General features: G+C 46.2%; 1 protein-coding gene across 1 annotated transcript in view; it reads right to left on the bottom strand.

Moving 5' to 3' along the window:
• LOC119400896 (E3 ubiquitin-protein ligase UBR4) overlaps positions 1–20,188 on the bottom strand; it is a gene marked incomplete at its 5' end in the record, with an annotated part of 438,348 nt that overhangs the window by 88,506 nt on the left and 329,654 nt on the right. Inside the window, 3 exon segments of the mRNA XM_037667804.1 lie at positions 3,454–4,016; positions 9,138–9,378; positions 16,728–17,101. Of these exon segments, the coding sequence (XP_037523732.1) occupies positions 3,454–4,016; positions 9,138–9,378; positions 16,728–17,101 (1,178 nt within the window).

Raw genomic sequence — 20,188 nt, 5'->3', positions numbered from 1 at the left:
GCTGCTGTGATGCCTAATGTCGCTGAGCGAACGAGTAATTATTGCTACTTGTTGCATTTAAAACACAATATCCAGTTTAAAATGACCAATTTTGACAGTCACAAAGCCCTTTGAAGTCTGAAGAAAGCTTTGGCATATCAATGCACTGGCTGCTGAACTTCCATACTATTAGTACCCGCAGACACTAACAGTGCCAGAGTTCCCTCTATTAATTTTCGTAGAAAGCTCTAAATCGAACCATTGAACAAATATATATATATTTTTTAATTGTTGAAGTCTAACACACGCAGAGGCAGGAACCTACTGAAGGAAAAGTATTTCACATGATGCCAAGAATGCTTTGAACCCCATCAGTCACATCAACATCCAGTCTATAGCTGGGCATTTCTGACCCCATATTTCTAAGTAGCTACTCTCATGACATTAAAATATTGTCGTAGACTTGAGTGCATGACTGAGCTTTCTTTTTTTCGTGACTGTCTAATGAAAAAGCATCTGCTTGACATAGTCTAAGCATCCTTAGCTGGCCAGGCTTGTTTACCACTGCATAATTCTGAAAGAAGTAATTCAGACTAGTCACGTCCAACAGCAAACAGATTATTCCATGACATCAAATGAATGGTGATATGAAAACATTTGGCTGTAAAATGAGCATCAAAGTGTGGCAAGCATAGAGAGCTGCCAATGTGCAACAACCTTAACGCTAGCATGCAACCATAACAAAGCAGTAGAGTATGCAGTGTTACATTCATCACTCGGAAGTTAAGGAATCTGTGACAGAAACCATGTCACACCATTTAGCCGTGTTGTGGCAATGGTTGTGACAAGTGGCGGATTCGCTTTAGATGAGATGCGACTAACATTGCCAGGGTGTCTACCAAGTTGACATCTCCAAATTCCCAGCTTCCAGGTTTGCTCAGAGTTCCTTCGTAACATTCGTTAACTGACAAAGAACTCTTGTTCCATCTTGAGATCGGCTAACAGCATGTCAGAGGATAACAGTGCCTTCATGGAGGAGTGCAAATATATATAAAAAATAGTGTCTGCAAACCTAAATCAACTAGTGAAGTTGCATTCATATATATACACATAAAAAAAAAAGTAGAATGGAGGGCTTAGTAAGATCTAAAGCTGACAAAATATTTATTAAAAAAATCTAAGAACCATCGCAAACTCAGCAATGCAAATATTATTTTGCCAGTTAATCTGCTTACTTCTGGAGGCCAGACTTCTAAAAACAGATTGTGTTGATAAAGTGACAGCTGCCCATTCTACTCACTGTTCTCCATCAATGGAATGTGGGATGTTTGCTTAATAGCATTGCGATCTTCAGCTACACACACAGAGAAGAGCATACACACAAAACACGAGCAAGACTTTGATTTGGGCGAGTTGGTACATGCTTAGCTGGGGAAAAAACAGTGCAATAAAAGACAAGGACGCAGGAACACAGTAGACTGGACGAGCGCTGAACTTACAACTGACATCTTTATTGCACCTACCGCTCGTTTTTACAAAGTATCAAACTGAGCACGCCATTCCAATCAAATCGCCAATCAAAAGCATCAGGTATCCAAACTACATATTCACTGAAAGCTAACACCTCTACATGAATTACATCGTGCGCACACATCTTCCACACTCATATAAAAAGACCAAAAGTGACAAACCGATAAAAGCAGTTCCTAACAAGGACGAACAAGCAACAGAAAAAAACGCCAAAAAAATCAACAAATAATCAACAGTCCATTTTCGAGGCGCAGGCTCACCTACCGCGATAACAGTGATTGAGAGGCGATTTGATTAGAATGGCGTGCTCGGTTTGATGCTTTATAAAAACGAGCGGTAGGTGCAATAAAGATGTCAGTTGTAAGTTCAGTGCTCGTCCAGTCTACTGTGTTCCTGCGTCCTTGTCCTTTATTGCGCTGTTTTTTCCCCAGCTAAACACAAAACACATCATGGCATAAATAACCTTGTTCTAGCAAAAAGAAATATCTGCAGAACCTATCTCACGATCATTACCTAAGTTAAGGTGAGAGCCAATGTTCTTTGGTTGCTTTGTTAAACATGCTGCATTTTACTGAGACATAAGACGTGTTCCAAGGACAAAAGCAATACGAAATGAAATACTTCACTACAGTCAACTGCCGATTTTTCGGACCCCTAGGGACCGCGAATTCGTCCGAAATATCGAGCACTCCGAAAAAACAAATTCATGCCTTTTTATTCTGCTCAAGTGGTCAAATCGCCACAGCCACGTTCGAAATAGCTTTAATGCCTCCCAGTACAATTATCAGGCATTTTGGTGCGCGCCCAGGCTCTCGCAAATACATTCAGTACCTGCCGCGAACCCCGCTTAACTACGTATGTGCCAACCGCCGTTTTTGCATCTCGTGATGAGCGCCGCTGATAACAGCAAAGCGCGGAATAGATTACGGCTATCTCGCACGAAGCGTTTGTAAACGATGACGCGGAACACAAAATACTGTGGTGGAAGCGCGGACGACTCGTCTGGCTTTCCTCGATACGTGTGCGCATGTAAAAATGCGCACACACATCGCCGAATCGCCGCCGATACGCAGCACTTGCTGCCGTGCCAAGCCGATTGTTTCTAGTTGTGTGCAGCACATCGCCAACTAAGCTGACGCCGTCACTTTACTGTTGCTGTATCGTACGCACGCATTTATCATGAAAGGGTTTGTGATGCGCACTTAGTTCCTGACCGCACATGGGCGCAGCAATGGCGAGCTGGTTTCGTCCGCGAAGGCAACAGGTCTATGCGGCGCACTTAGCGGTCTCGCACAAAGAGGCAGCAGGAATGGCGGCGCAGCGCATTTGGGTTCTCGCCTATTAAATGCGTGCAGTGCGCATGCAACTGCGCTAGGCCATGTGCACTACCGAGCAGTTAACTGAAGATGCTTATCGTAAGGGTTGTCGGCGATTAAGCCGTACTGGTGCGTTTGCCAGCTGCCGCCATCACACCTCCGTGCATTTCCGCTGCTTATCCGTAACATCACCGCATGGCGCCACGACAGCGGGCCCTTTGAATTTTTGGTCTGCTTCACCCCATAACGCTTCGGCATTGTGGCAAAGCTGACTTTCTGACTCTGCTACTGCTTCAAACAGATCGACTGGCGAAAGCGCTGCTTCAAACCTAAGAGATGATAGACGCGGCAGAGGTGGGGGCTTCAAATAATGCCTTTCGAACCTTCAATTTGGGCAGAAAGTCCGAAAAATTGGACGCGGAATAGCTTCAGTGTCCGAAATTTTGGACGTTCTAAAACATTGAAGTCTATGGGGCTGGTGACGGTGCTGCGGAGGCGTCCGAAATTTCGAGCATCCGAAAAATCGGCAGTTGACTGTATATTGAGAATTTCGTTATACTGAAATTCATTATCTGAAGGTTTAAAAGTATTACCATATAACAGAAAGAGGAAAAAGGAAGTGGTGTACCTTAACAGGCAGATCAAGGCTCATTATCTTGTTGCAGACAAGCAGCTCCATGCCATTATCATCCTCGAGCAAGGCCACCAACTCACAGTCCTGGCACACCTTGTTCTTGAGGTCGCGCATTAGTGGCCCCATGCCAGGCTCATTCGAGTTGTACGGGTTGCCCAGCATGCGACCCTGGAGGAAGTCTTCCTGCTGTGGGTCTTTCTCGAGAGTCACAAGGAACTCGCCTAGCTCATTTTCCTCAGGGTGGATCAATGAGCAGAGCCGCTCAAAGATAAACACAGGCGTTCGCAGGTCCTCCAGTCCATAACGGCCTAGCGTTGCAACACAAACTGCCATGAATGCTTCAGTCTCTGACTCTGTGCCTGTTGTCATCTCTTCTAGCAGTGTTAACAATTTTTCTTGTGTCTCATCTATCAACTTTGTGCGCTGAACCACTAGCTTACGCAGAGACAAGTAGCCATTGAGCACACATCCAACAAGACGTGATTTATATTGCTGCCGGATTGAGTCCACTTCGATGAATGAGGAAAGCAGCTCCGTGAGCATCTTCAGGGCAAAACCTGCATGTACAGACACTGTTTGTCAATCTTTGCCGGAGCAAAGTACAACAGACAACTAAAACAAGTACACTCAGACCTCATTACAAAGAAGTTACATGTTACACCTAAATAACTTCGTTATATCCGAAAATTCGTTATAAATCTATACCCCCAACACTCTATGTATTGCAGGACTATTTTTCATTTACTACGTTATAACCGATATTTCGTTATATCTGTGTTCGTTATATCGAGGTTTCAGTGTACATACTTACATACTACACTTAACATACAACTGCTCTCTAAAAGTATGGATCAATCTTTTTGTCAATTTTTGCCTGAGCCAAGTACAACAGACAACTAAAACAAGAACATAGTACTACACTTAACATACAACTGATCTTTAAAAGTATGGATCAAACAATTATTACAACTTAGCATACGTTTTCAAAATAAGTGCAAATAATTTAAGAATGTCTTTGTGTACAATATTATAAGATGCTCTGAACTTCCTAAAGCAATTCTGTAAACCATTAAGCCGGCATAAGATGTTTTACTATGCTATACACATCAAATATAAAATTTTCTCCAGATTATATTGCCACTGCAGTAAATATATCTGAAAAGAGCTATCACATGTTCCATTCTTTATGAAAAACTTGCAGAGCGAAGTACACCACAGTGTCCTTGAGCATAAGCAACTTATATGCACTGCTCTTACCTAAATGAAGTTTTCACAGTAGAGTAAAAGATTGTTAATATGGAAAGTCAGATAATTTGGACTTGTTCTCTGGCCCTGACAAGCATATGCATAATTATTATCAAATAACCTCAGTATCAGAGTTTATTGCCTTACGAATTGATCACACTAAAAATTTTTTGAATCAGTCAAGACCGAGGAGAGTTACAGGGATTTGTCGCACACTTTAAGGGGAGATGCGGGTCGAAATGCGAGTTTTTTCAAAAATTATCGATTCTTGTTAAGATTAATTATCTGTTTTGTTAAGATTAGTATCGCCTCTGTTCCGAAAATAAAAATCAATGTCCGAGACTCAACTGGAAATGCATTAAAATTGCGTCTAAAGAGCACAGGGTGGCTGTTAATCTTGACCGAAAGTGTGACGTCTTCTAGCGCCTCGTGGCCAATAACGGGCGGCCGCTCGCCATTGGGGATCACATGAGGCGATCTCCAAATAACCACGGTTTCCTGCGCTGCAGAAGTGCAAGAAATAATAAAGAAAGCATGCTTTTGTTACGCTTTTCGAGCGCTGCAACTGGCTTTTAAATCACGTGGTACGGATCGGAGACCGCCATTGGGCGCTGCGCGCCTTGCGTGTTGCGAAGCCTGCTTGTAGGGTCAGTGTTTCATCAAGCTATGCAGCTGAACAACGTTTCTCTCGCATATTTATTTTCATCATGGACAAAGAGAACCGTAGCAAGCGCAGTCACAGGCCAGTGAAGTATCGCTCGGTGAACAACTTTCGAGGATGCCGGTGCAAATCGAAGCCAAACACTGGCCGAACGGCAAGTGTGTCTGCTGCCGCGAGGCCTAGCGACGGCGATGGCAATGCTTCCGACGAGTTTGCCGCGGTGTTTGAGTATGTCAGTGCCTCTCAAAGAGAAGATCGGACTCTTCGACAACGAAGAAAGATCACGATAGAAAGAGTCTTCCTTGATCGCTGACAAAACAGCATTGAACATCCTCGTGATCGGTGCAGTGTGTCCAATGTGTCACCGTTCAGCAATACGTGTCCGGGAACCAGCTTACAAACGCAAAGGCGTCGTTTCTGGAACTACAATGCGAGAACAGCGAGTGCTCCGAAAGTATTCTTTCGATGACGTATACGTTGCAGCGAGTTGCTTCAAGCGAGGAGGCCAGCGTATGGGCGGCGAGTGACGGATCGATCGCAAGCAGAACCGACGGCAGCGGGAGCTCGCGCAATAGCTACTCTGCTCGAAAGAGCTGTGAAGGAGAAACTTATGGTACTGGCTAGGCTTGTGCAAATATCCGAGCTCTTCGAATATTCGAACGAAGATTACAGTATTCGAATTCGCTTCGATTCGAATTTAAATTATTGGAAATTTCGAAGTATTCAAAATGAACGAACAGGTGTATATTAGTCCGCATGTAACCCCCCCCCCTGTAAAGGTGGTTTCACTGCAGTGGAGGAGTGCTATGCCGTGAATGCACCTTTCCAGAAAGAATCCGCACTGCCGTGAAGCCCCTTTCAAGGTTAAATGAACAGATTACCCTCATCATCATTAAGTTTAAAAGCTTGTTCATCATTTTTTTAAGTTTAAAAGCTTGTTATACCAGCTTATATGCTCCAAGTATAGTAAATTTTAAAACGTCACATATTTTACAGGTTACCTGCATTCTACCGAAAGCCAAATCCTGCTACTATTCAAGGTTGCTTCCACTTCCTTTGAACCAAAAAGAATGACATTTGCACATGCCTTCTTACAATTTTAAAACATTGTGCCGGTTGGTTGGGTCATGACAAATACGCTCATTTTTCTTTATAATATGTGACATATACTATTTGAATTCGATTAGAAATTATTCGACCAAAATCACTATTCGACCAAAATCACTTCGAACCTAAAATTTGCTATTCGCACAAGCCTAGTACTGGCTCATTTTAGTGGCAGTGGCTACTAGAAGAACAATTTACCTCTTTTGTGTGCAATTTTGATCGGATTTTGTTACCTCTTTCATAAATAAACATCCAATTTTAACTTTAAACATTGTTTTTCTCAAAACACCCTTTTCGGCAACTTTTTCAGCGTGCCCCTCTTGTTTTTGGTACTTCTGGTGCTCCGATCTGCATGAAACTTTGCCCAAATTTTCTCTAAGGTGTGAGGAGTGCAGCTATCTCCTTCAAATCTCAATATTATTTATGCATATTAGAAAATTTGCAAGTAAACATTTACTGGGGTCTGGGTAATAATAGATTTCCCATGTTTGAATTTTTCACGTCTAGCAAATATTTTCTATGCACTTTCTAGATAGCTTTCGGCAATCTACAGTTCAAATAGAACAATATGAGCCATTAATTGTCAAAATGTATAGAAGTTTAAGGATCGAAAAAGGGGGGCTACAAGGCCTATGTTTTACACATTTGTTATGATGCAGAACAAAAAGTATGCAACTTACAAGAAACCTTATTATATATTTGAAATCAGTATAAAAATCTCTACAAATACCCCAAGTTTCATTGCTCTAGGATGAATATTTAAAAAAAAGTGTCTTCGAGCCACGTCTCCCCTTAAAGGGGTGGTGCCACCAAATTTGTGGCTTGCGCGTTCTGTGCTGTAAGCGTTTCCTATAGCTCCAGGAAGCATGATGCACGCACCAAGATTCATATATTCTCGATAAATAATTTAATATCGCCTTTTCATGTGGACAACTTTCGGTTTCGGTTTCTGGGCGCCGAGGTTGGGCAGTGACGTAGAAGTGTAGGAGGCGTGGTCACGTGACCACACAAGGCTGTGACGCACTTAGCCAGGAAGCGATCGAAACTCGGCGAGTGATGTAGCAACCGATGCTTTGCCGGTACTATAGTGAACTAGAATATATTCTAGTTCACTACAGCCGGTACGTACGTTGCGGAAGTGGCGGAGGTCCGGAGGTCACTCACGTTACTACAGCAGATTTGGTGTGACGTCACTACAACTTTCGTTGCCCATCCTACAGATCTACGTCAGTGTTGGCGCGCTAGCGATGGGTTTCTATCGGGAGAATGGGCATTTAGGTACACTTTGGAAGTGAATTAAAATATATTCTAAACGTTTGCTGTGTCCGACCCTTCGTGTGGAGTGACCTTGCATACAGAGGAAACCCGCAACAGGCTTGTTATAGCCTCGAAATTTGATGGCACCACCCCTTTAAGCACTTTCTCTCTTCTTTCATCCTGATGAATGCACTGGAAGCTACACAGGGAAGAATGACAAGGGGGGGGAAAAATCTAAGTCAGCGTGCGTCATGAAATGCGGCTGCTCTTTCTTGGTGTTATTTCATGTGCGCTAGTGTTGCTACTGTGTAATTTTTGCACACTATATATAGAGCGTGGTGCCCGGTACGTGGCGGCACCCCATGGGAAGAAGCGCATCTGATCCAAACGCTGCTCTTGGTTTATGTCAGCTATCAGCCAAGAGCAGCAATCTGTTGCATGACGACACACAGCTGACACCCCGCCCACCGAAGGGAGTGAGGGCGGGCCTCTGTATGAACAGAGCGCGCTTGACAAAGTGGCAACTTCACACTTTGCTTGTAAACGCTCCTTGCTATGCATGACTGCAAGATTTGGCTGAGCTGTTCACAGAAGCTTCTGCTTTCTGCTGTATGCGCTCTTTCACCAAGCACGAGGGGTTGTTCAGGACCCCTTTAAACAGCAAAACACACATTTTTGCTAGTTGCTCTGTGTTCATCTTGATGGTAAAAGGTGGGGCGCACTAACAGACACAGACTAAGAAAGAAGATGCCTGTGTCGTTGTTTTTCTTTTCCTTTGTCTATTAGTGCGTCCCCCTTTTTAACCCTTTAAAAACTGGTAAAAGACTGACGAACTGGATGGTGTCAAGTTATGGAAAGCTTGCTGTCAATATGTCTGTATTTGTAGACCACATTGGCCATTAAACATTAGACTTACTTGCTTAACTGAAGACTGTATGGAGTGTACTTACCAGGATTAACTTGAAATAGCTAGCACATCCTCAATTTACTTGCATAGTTAGGCCAGTGACAGGGGCACACTATGTCAGCAAGGTAATATGCATAACAAATTTCAGCATAGGTCTGTGCTTTTTATCATTTCTGTATTCTTTATGTGGTGACTAAAATTTCCACTACACTTTACAAAACTTAGAGGCCAACCATTTGTGCCACACCAGATACACTAAACTTAAGCACTTTGTATAAAAAAATTTCGCTACACTGAAGTTTGTTATATTGCAGATTACCTGTATCTACTCTGTCAAGGAAGAGAAATTTGGAACAGATTTCCAAAGAAATGTTGCCAAGGAACCAAAATATTACACCAAAAGCAGAGCAAGGAACTATGTCAGAAATAGTGCATCAGGATATGACGAAGAAATAAAGTACGCAGCAAGCCACTTAGCACACAAAGGACAGAAGTATGTACCCTGCGAAAGGTCAGCATTGAGCGTAGTCTCCTCAAGCAGGGTGAGCTGTTCAATCTCTGAGCTGATGAGGTCACCAAGGTGTGGAAGTAGGCCTTTGATGGCCAGGTAGTGCTTCCAGTGGTCAGGACCAATAAGGCTCTGGTAGAGAGACAGGAATTTAGCTCCACTCTCACCAGCTGTGCCTAGGTCATCCAAATATGTTGTCAGCAGGTCCAGCATCTCCCGGCACCGTGATGGAACCTGAAACAAATTTCAGTAACCACTTCTTCAGATTTTGGCGTAACAACCAGACAAATGACATGTACAGGTCATGAAGAGACAATCATGTCTGTGAAGTACTACGCCAATGTGCAAAGTCTGCTTGAAGAGATGAGGAGCTGGGAACTCCACCAGAGTTTTGCGGCTGAACGTCACTGATTCACGCATGACAGAGCCAGTAGGAGGCCTACTACAGCCTCTCAAATAAAGGGTTGCGAGGTTATGTAAAATACTTAATCTCAATTTTTGTGCTTGGCTACTTTTAGGCTGAAGTTTCAGCCCATTTGTAGGATTTTTCTTGACACTATCAGGTAATCCTGGCTACTGCACTGTTTTATTTCATTTATGACTCATTATATTTTAGGAAACAAAATGGTTTTGCTACTGGCAATGCTATCGAGGTAATTGTGAATTGTGACATAGGTTTGAAGACATGTGGCTGACATACACAGTGTTGCATATGATGGCAAATGTGAGAATAAACGTGTTCAATGGACATTCTGCCACTTGATCATGATTGGACGCTGGCTTCAGTTCTGCTTGTTTGTGTCACATACTTGCCATGCTTTTTGCTCGGTGCATTTAGAGATTCAACCAAAGTGTGGTCAAAATGCCCAATCCAACAGCAGCTTGGCGCCGATACACAATACATAACCTTGCCGGAGCCAGAGGACTAGTCGTGATTACCTAATTTTAAAAAATTAACTCCTTAACCGTTTTGGGTGAGGATACTTCATTTTTTGTTTTTGCCAAACTGTGCCCAAACTGTTGTGGACGAGTGTGGCTCGTCCGCTTGAGATAATATCTCCCCATGAGCATTTCGAACGAGGCTCGCTCGCTTCAAAGCTAGTTCATGTGTCACTTCACAGATGGCAGCACTTGCTTGGCAATTTCTTTTATTTTAACTGCCATGTCACATTTTTTCGCAACCTGGGCTTAGTAAATGTTGTGCAGTGAAGGCTACGCGTGTGCTGCTCATGCATCATCGCGGAAAAGAAGCCTTTCGTCATCGTACAGCTCTTCGGTAGTTAATTCCATTTTTATGGCTCAAAGGCAGCTGAGGCTATGCTGTGCCAGTCACGAGGTGTTAAGGAGTAAACAGTGAAATGATGCAGTTTTAAAGCTTATTTAAAAAGCCACATTCTTTCAGAAAGTTCAGCACGTCAGACAAGTGTACAAGAGGGTGATCTCCTAGAAGCAGAGTAGGGTGTAAAGCAGGCCCGTAGCCGGGGGGGGTGGGGGTACCTAGCCCCCCCCCCCCTCCCCCCGAAATTTTGATGAAGTATGTGTTTTTACCCAAAATAAATAATAAAAATAGGTGTTTTTCTCAAAAAGTCATATATTGTTATTGGTCTTTGATTCAAGAAACAATATTGAAATTTCGATAGCGTGGTTTAAAAAAATCACAGTTTTGCTTAAGAGCGAAGCAATGAATGCGATAGCAACAAATCGTAATGTTATACTAAGTAAGGCCAGCAGCTAACTCTTTTAGATCTGATCTCTTGTAACTCAGCAAAACGCTGGTTTAAGGGAATACGGTTGCTCCAGGGACCGAGGCAGTTTTTATGCCTTCAGTTCTCTAAACACGAAGCATTAAGAGCACAGCAAGTTTATGAGCAGTCTCCTAATGCCTGTCGAGATAGCACGACTGCCTTCGAGTGACACAGCCCCCCCCCCCTTCCTCCCCTCCCCTGGTGTCCTTTCATGCTCCTTACGAAAGATGGGCGGGGTGTATCCTCTCTGCTTGATGAGGACTTGACGGCAGGCCTCGCACGCGAGGTGATGTTATCGCAGCACTCGTGAGCTTTTACTCGCGGATAAAACACCCAATGCGCGGGCTGATGTTATCAATTTGGACTTTATATGGAGAATGACGGTGACAGCAAAAACCCATCGACAGTATCCATACAATTGCTATAGCAATAAAAACATACCATGCTAAAGCAAAGGCATGCATGCACAAACATGCATGCTGAAAGGGACACTAAGGGCAAATTATTACGTTGAAGTGTATTGTTGAAATAGCATTCCAAAAACCTCATAGTGCTTGTTTTATGCCAAGGAAATGCTTAGTTTGAAAGCAAATCATGTTTTAGTGGTTCAGCTTCCGAGAATGGCCTTGTGGTGTAGCATTCGCCATGCCCACCCTCGCCTGCCCTTGGCTGCGCAACAGCTGGCACTGCTGCACAGTGGAGCACAGCCCGGCAAAGACAGAGTTTGCGTCATTCTTGAGGGTAACATCAAGGAGCCTACGCAGGGATATTGGCACAGCCAAATTAACTGACTGGCAAAAAATGAGGGAAGCCCAAGAACAGGATGAAGAGACAATCACAAACTTGGAAGACTGGTGCAACAAACTTTGTCGACAAAAAGAACACCACACAAAAGAAATAGAACAGAAATCCCGGAGGTGGATTCCCATTTACTACATCTGTGGGACGCCAGACAAGGGCTTACCCGCCGCTGGAAAAAGCACAAGAACAATAGGAAACTGAGGACACGCATAGCGAAAATAACAATGTGAGAGGGCCTTGTAGGAGACCCGACCTGCACCACTAATGTATCGCAGGAAGCGGAAGCGGAAGAATACGCCATGCAACTCGCGTCGGCGAACTGGTATAAATTCTGTGACTCCCTGGACGGCACCCTGGGTACAGCCAAGACATGGCACATCCTCAAAGCCATCCTCGACCCCACCAAGACCAAAGGAGAGGGACACAAGGCCCTGGAGCGCTTACTACACACCTACCCAGGCAGCCAACATGACCTCGTCGACGCCATCAAGACCAAATGCTATGGAGATCCTGCTCCCTCAGAGCCATGCACAACATCATACGTGGGACAACCGAACCCAACAATGGATGAACCTATAACTGAAAATGAAATGCGTGGAGATAGGTTTGCACTAGGCTTACCTACGAGCGCGACCGTGTAGGGACGCGACGTTCTCCACTGCCGCTGCGTGCGACGACGCTGCGGCCGGGTTCGTCGTTTTCTCCGACACGGCGCAGAAACCACGCACGAGGCAGGGTAACAACAACAACGGGTTTATTAACCCAAGATGCAGCACAGTACGACACTCACAGGCTTGCAGGCCGTAAGGGGAACTCCGCAAGACCGATCGAGTACGCTTGCCAGCGGCGCTAAGACTACCACACAAAGGGCAGCGGTCGAGCACACGAACGAGAAGCCGCCTGCTAGAGCAGCGCGTCAACCTCCCGTGCTAGCCTGAGAGCATCTCCCGCCGCGAGCGAATCGTCGGGCGCATCTTAGCTCGTAGGAGAGGAGGATGTCACCAGCGGCCCAATGGGGAATGGTGCTGCGTTGTGACGTAGGCCCGCGCAGCACGCCAGCGTAGCGTGCCCGGACATGCCCACGCGGGACGGAGCCGACGCTTCGCTCGCCCAGACAAAGAGGCGCCCTGGCCGCCATCTTGGCGATTGCCGGTGCCTAAGTGCGCCCGGGCTACGCGGCCGGCACGCGCGCGGCAGCTGGGGAACGAGGCGCCAGGTAGGAGGACGCTCTCGATCCCCACATTCCCCCCTCCTAAAGACCGAGGCCAGCCTGTGAAAGAGGCTGTCTGAGGCCAAGTGGCAAGGTCAGCTCAGCCGCAAGGGGGCTGGCCAACGGGGCAAAGTCCAACAGGGGGGTGTCGTCTTCCTGAAGGTACAAGTCCAAAAGTCGGCCATGGCCACACAAAAGTTCCACCAAAAGTTCCACCACAAGGGGAGAGCCCACCGCCTCGCCCAGACAAAGAGGCGCCCTGGCCGCCATCTTGGCGATTGCCGGTGCCTAAGTGCGCCCGGGCTACGCGGCCGGCACGCGCGCGGCAGCTGGGGAACGAGGCGCCAGGTAGGAGGACGCTCTTGATCCCCACAAATGAGAGCGGCCATCGCAGCTACTACCCGTAACACGGCGGCGGGCACAGATCGCATCACAAACGCCATGATAAGAAATCTCAGCGACAAGTCTATCTCTGCACTCACGGCCTTCATCAACCAACACTGGGAACAAGGCACGGTGCCAGCGATGTGGAAACACGCAAGAATAATGATGATCCCCAAACCAGGCAAGAAGTTGGCAATCGAAAACATCAGACCCATTTCGCTGACATCCTGCCTCGGCAAGGTGTACGAATGAATCATAATCAAAAGACTGCAGAAGCACTTGGAAGATAATAAGCACCTGCCCGACACCATGTTCGGTTTCCGTGCTGGCCTGTCGTCGCAGGACGTACTACTACAACTCAAGGAAGAGGTTCTCAGCAACGTTCCCCGCAACGGTGAACACGTCCTCTCAGCCATCGACATTAAAGGGGCTTTCGACAACATCAGCCACCAAGGAATACTGGAGGGGCTCGCAAACACCAACTGTGGTGAAAGAACATACAAGTACATTCAGAGCTTCTTAAGCCAACGCACAGCGGAGTTGAAGATCGGAGAGCTCCAGACTCCTGCATACCAACCCCCCAACAAGGGCACGCCCCAAGGAGCAGTAATATCACCCACGCTCTTCAACGTAGCCATGGTCGGCCTTGCCAGAAAACTGCAGGAGGTAGAAGGGCTCCGACACGCCTTCTATGCAGACATGACACTCTGGACCACAAAAGGATCACTCGCTGAAAAGGAAGAGCGCCTGCAAACTGCAGCTCACATCATCCAAAAATGTCAGCCAGCGGGGTCTACAGTGCTCCCCAGAGAAATCTGAAATCTTACGTGTATGGCGAAGCAGACGTAACCACGCAGTCTCCACAGACCCATCACAAAAACTTGAGGTATACCTCAATGGAAACCTCATACCAGAGAAACCATTGATCAGGATCCTGGGCATGTGGCTGCAGAGTAACCAACGAGCCACCCACACCCTTATGCTCCTCCAAACCAGCGTCAAGGCTATATCACGCATGATATCTAGGGTGACATCTAAGAAACGAGGGATGAAGGAAGGAGACACCCTTCGACTTGTTCGAAGCCTGGTGGTAAGCCGAATAACATATAGCCTACCTTATTATAATCTCACACAATCTGAGACCAGACGGGCCGACACACTCTTAAGAATGGCATTCAAGACTGCTCTCCGTCTGCCGAAGAGTACATCCACTGAGAAATTGATGGCACTGGGGCTTCATAACACCCTCAGCGAACTTGTTGAAGCCCTTCACGTCTCACAACAGAGACTTGAGCGTACTCGCACAGGCCAGCAGGTCCTAAAAACCCTATGATACCAAGCCTCGACAACGAGAGCCCAGGAAACCTGCGAGATACCTCGTCATGTCCGGGAGGGCTATCACGTTGCCCCAATTCCACGCAACACGGACCCCAACCTACACAGCGGCAGAAGGAGAGCAAGAGCCCAATACTTCCAGAAAACCTATCGATTCCAAACTACAGCCCGTTTTACGGACGCTGCCATGTATGGGACAACGACTAAAGGAGCAGTGGCAGTGGTATGCGACCGCCGAGGCCACATAACCTCTGGAGCATCTGTCCGCCCTTGCAAGATCACAGATGCCGAAGAGCTGTCCATCGCACTTGCCATCCGCGAAGGCCTGCATGCAAACAAGCCGCTGACAATGCTCACAGACTCCTAGCAGGTCTGCAGGAACTTCCTGCAGGGCAAAATTGGTGTGCCTGCAGCACATGTCCTTGCACAAATACCAAGGGAAGGCAAGGACGACTCCTACATACAGACCGTCATATGGATACCAGGCCACTCTGGCATCACGGGTAACCTGCACGCCAACCGGGCAGCTCGAGGCTTCGTACACAACCGAGCGCTCCTTACGTCGACTGCAGCGGACCCGGAGCCAGTTGACCTCCAGTATGCCACAATACTGAATTACCACAGAGGGCGACGCCTACGGTATCCACCACCTCATCAAAAGCTTGAGACGAAGGAGGCCACTGCATGGTGTAGACTCCAAACCGGAACCTACAAAAACCTACACGCACTACACCGCATGCACCCCACATCTTACAGGGATGAATGCCCATGGTGCGGGGCCACACCAACCCTGTACCACATTACGTGGGAGTGCACACTACACGACCTCGAACACCACAACATGAACACCTCATGTGAGCAATGGGAGGCACTGCTGTCCAGCCCGGCCCTCGACGACCAGATCAGGCTTGTTCAAAGAGCAGAGCGGATGGCATGAGCCAGCGGAGCCCTGGACTAAGGGCCCCGACCATCAGCAAGGCCCCTACGGGGCAATCGACAGGAGCTTTGCCTGCACATAAATAAAGTTTGTCATCATCATCATCATCAAGGAGTCCTTTTTTTCCCGAATCAAACTGAAACACACAAGTTGCATTTTATTCCATCTTGTAATGCAGTGCAACGTCCTTTTCTATCATGAGTAGTTTGAGTACTAGTGATAACTGTACTGAGGATGTTCTAAGTCATCGGGCTCTTGTTCCAGAATGTCCCACTGGTGGCGTATCTTGTGTCCTGCACTTACATTAATTTCTTGATTACTAAAGTGCTTCTGTGCATAATATTGACGTTTTAGAGGTTCTCAAGCACTGACCTTTCACCATGACATAAAATGTTATTGCTTTTAGTGTGCCTTTAGCACACATATATATACACACATGCACATATGTATGCATGCAGCTCAAGCTGCAAGCACTTCATGATAGCACTGGTGATTGCCAGAGTAAATGTGCTCACCACATATAGCCAAGCTGGTGGCTATTCAGTGGTTAGAAGGGCATGTAGCCTTGCCTGTGTGTGTTGGCATCAAATGGGTGACAAAAAATCAGATTCCTTTGACAACATTTTTATGACAGCCAAAAACTTTCACAAAATACATCGTTATAACTTTCTTTGCAATGCACATGTCATTTATCATGGTTTTGGAAGGGAAAATCCCGACAATTATTATTAATGCACATGTCTTTATTCACTTAAGTATTGCCTGTTGTGGCATATGAGTTGTGCGCAAAAACCCAAAGTGCCAAACACAAAAGCAAGATGACAGCACAGTAGGGGGCACATCCAGCTTGCAACTACACATTACGACAGAGGGGCAACTATGAACTACAGTGGCAGCAGTGGGCAAAGTTTCCTTTTTCGGTGCCCTACGGCAAGGACAAAGCTTAGCACAAGGGTATGACCTGATAATGCATAATATAATAATGATGATGACTTGATGACACCTAACATCGCCACCATAATAGAAAGAACGGACATGGTAAATAAATCCAGCTTCAACTTCTTGCCTGCTATTCTAGCAAAAAGTTTTAGAAATGTTATTTCTCAACCTCTCACACACACTATCTGTTTCTCAACCTCTCACGCACACTATCAGTATCTGTTGGGCTCACCTGGCAGAGGGCTTTAACCAAGGTGCAGGCCACAGTGCGTGCTTGGCGGCAAGACGGGTTGAACAAAACCTGTCGCAGCCAGTTTGATTGAAGAGAGCGTGGTCGGCGTGGCTGGTTTTTGGTGGGCTGCTGTGATGGCTGTAGGAACATAAGCAGGCGCAGAGAAGATCCACCTCGGCGAGCCAGCTGGCGCCAGCGCAAACCATACTTTTCCACCAGAAAGCGTGCCCGAACGTCCTCGCGCCGTTGTCGCTTGCCTCCACCAAGTGATAGTGTGTCAGCAGGTCGACCCAGGCATCGGCTTTTCCAGGCACTGTATGTCTGCAGCGGGTCTCCATCCAGCCATCCCTTAAGGTCCACAGCAACACACATGCCTGCAGGTATGTGCATGGCCCAATCTCTAGGTTTAACAGCCTTCTACAGCATGACTCAACACCTGTAAGGAACTTTTCAGGTACAGAGGTGACTCAGACGGATGGTGCCAGCTAATCATGATGACAAATGAGTAGGGGTGTGCCAATATTCCAACTTTCGAATATTTTCTTAATAGTGTTTGCTATTTGATTCGATTCACAGCGGAATTTGACTATTTGAAGTATTCGAACTTCTCGAAGATAAACACAGTCAACGTCCAATTTTTTGGACTTCCTAGGGACCGAGAAATCATCCGAAAAAACGAATTCATGCTTTTTTATTCCATTCAAGCAGTCAAATCGCCACAGCTATGCCTGAAATAGCTTAAATGTCTCCCAGTATGCTTATCAGGCATTTTGGTGTTTGCCCAGATTCTCGTGAATACATTTAGTACTTGCCGCAAACCATGCTTAACTACGTGCCAACCGTCTCGTGACGAGCACCTCTGATATCAGCAAAGTGCGGGATGGGCTGCGGCTCTCTCACATGGAGCGTTTGGAAATGATGACACGGAACACAAAGACTATGTGGCGGAAGAGCGGACGACTGGTCCGGCTTTCCCCGATACGTGTGCGCACGTTAACTATCTGTACACGCATAGCCGAATCTCCGCCGATACGCAGCATTTGCTACCGCATAAAGCCGATCGTACCTGGTTGTGTGCACCACAACGCCAGTGCCAACTGAGCTGACACCGTCACAGCCGAGGTGCTTGCTGTACCGCACGCATGCATTTGTCACGAATGTGTTCCGTGTTGCCCACTCCCTTCCTGACCACAAACAGGCACGGCGATGGTGAGCTGCTTTTGTTCATGAAGGCAACATGTCTGTGCAGTGCACTTAGTGGTCTCTTACAAAGAGGCAGCATGAACAGTCTTGCAGCACGTTTGGGTTATATGCATACCACTATATGCTAGGCCACATTCACTAATGAGCAGTTAGCTGATGATGCTTATCAGAAGGCTTGTCAGCGATTAAGCTGTACTGGTGCGCTTGCCACCTGCTGACATCATGCCTCTGTGCCTTTCTGGTTCTTGTCCGTAAGGACAACGGCGCACCAGCCGTGACAGTGGCCCCTTCAAATTTTCAGTATGCTTCACCCCGTCACACTGTGGCATTGCGGCAAAGCTGTCTCTTCTCACACCGCTCCCCCTTCTCACACCATGCAACCGCGTTGGGCTGTCGCCTCCTCCACCACCGCCACTCCCCTTTCTTTATTTTTTTTCTCCCCCTGCTCCTCGCTCGTTCATTCCGCGTCTCCTTCTGCTTCGTAACAGTGTCATCACTCTCTCCCCAGCCGCATCTCCACTGAGAAGCGCGCTCGCTCTGTCGCTTCTCCGAGATATTTCTGGCAGCCGCATTATAACCGGTCTTTCATCTCCGGGGACTGCACAATAAGTGGCATGTGTATACATAGAGTTCTATGGGATGGTAAATGGGAGTCAGAAAAAACCGCATTATAGCCGGTCCTGCACTGCAAGCAGTTACGTCAAACGGTCTGGGCTTTATACGCTAACGGACTCATGAGTCGACTTACTTGAACTCACTCAGACTCAGATCGAGTCGTGAGTCTGAGTGAGTCCCAGTGAGTAATGTTATGGTGAGCTTGAATCCGAGTGAGTCCAGTTGGAAAAAATTTTAGTGAGCCTGAGTCCGAATGAGTCCACTTGAGAAAAATTTTGGCGAGTCTGAGTGAGCCTTAAGGGCAAAATATGCATCATGAGTGAGTCCGAGTGAGTTCCACATTTTTTGCCGACCTATGGTGATTGGTAGTATAGTATGTTTTAATGCATAACAATATTTCTAATCGTGAAATTGATAGTTTAATTAATATCATGAGCTCAGCTTCCGATAAATAATTTATTTATGGGTGATTCCACGAGAGATCGAACATGCCTGTCCGGTCGCAATTTTTGTTTTGCCCGGGTTTCCTATATGTTAGGTGGAAACATTCAAAGTGCACGGAACTGAAAATTTTATTTCCAAGAAACGCTCCCAGCGCACCAAAAAAATATTTAAAGGTGACGGCGCGGGCCTCGTGTTTTTGCTCACTGCAATGTTTTCGGATTTCACGGCCGAATTTAGCGAGAACTATATATGATGTGTTGAAAATTTTTTTTCTGGTTTTAATACGCATTACTGTGAATTACATCCATGCTTTTTTTACACCATCCTCAAAAAGAAGAAAATGTGAAAAAATGGCAAACACGGCCGAAATCAAAAAAGGGTTCTAAGTTTGAGGCGCCTTGGCGCCTTTGCTACTTCAAACAGAAACTTGAAAACAATGTCAACTATAGAAAAGAGCCTTTTCAACATTTATACGGAAGATCATTTTCCTATGGGCAGCGCAAAAAAAGAAAAGAATAGTTAAAGAAGCGAGTTTTTTCAAAAAAGTACATTTTCAAAAAATAAAATAAAAAAGACTCCGGTCTCAATTCTGACGACAAATTATTATCGAAGAGCCCTTATGTCAGTGAACACACGGTTTTAATATCATATGTCCTCATTTGCTTTGTTTACGAGATATAACTGGCCAAAATGACCCTTGCTGTGTGTGCTCACTTCAGTGCGACTGATGGTTGTCATCAGCTTACGTTGTGCGGAAATCTCAGTTTTAATTACTCTGCTGCAGCAAAATCTTGCTCTGGTGGCTTTTCGTCAAGAAAAATGTGTTCTCAGATCTTATTTGGTTCTAGCGTGTGCAAAAGTGGGCTGCTGCCGCCGTCTAAATGGCTAACGTGTAAACAGTTTGCAGCCTACAACCATCGCCTGCAATCATCAGAGTAAAGATGGGCGTGCCTGTTCAAGATATCAATCGCTTCTTCTTCCTGAAGGAATGCCTGGTCTACCTCATCGCGGTTAGATGTAGACAGGTTTTCCTTGGGGAGCGTAAAGCAACGCAAGCAGACTTCCCAGGTGTCGCGAAGATCCTCAGCCTATGACAGTAGCTTCTGGAGGTAGGCAACAACAGAAAGAGCAAAGAAAAAAATTTGCGCAAAGAAAATGTTTTCCTCAGCAATCTTCTTTTTGTGAACGCGTAAATAATC

This window comes from Rhipicephalus sanguineus, chromosome 1, assembly GCF_013339695.2.
Source record: "Rhipicephalus sanguineus isolate Rsan-2018 chromosome 1, BIME_Rsan_1.4, whole genome shotgun sequence".
Classification (NCBI taxonomy): Eukaryota; Metazoa; Arthropoda; class Arachnida; order Ixodida; family Ixodidae; genus Rhipicephalus; species Rhipicephalus sanguineus.
This window is presented reverse-complemented; position numbering and strand designations above follow the sequence as displayed.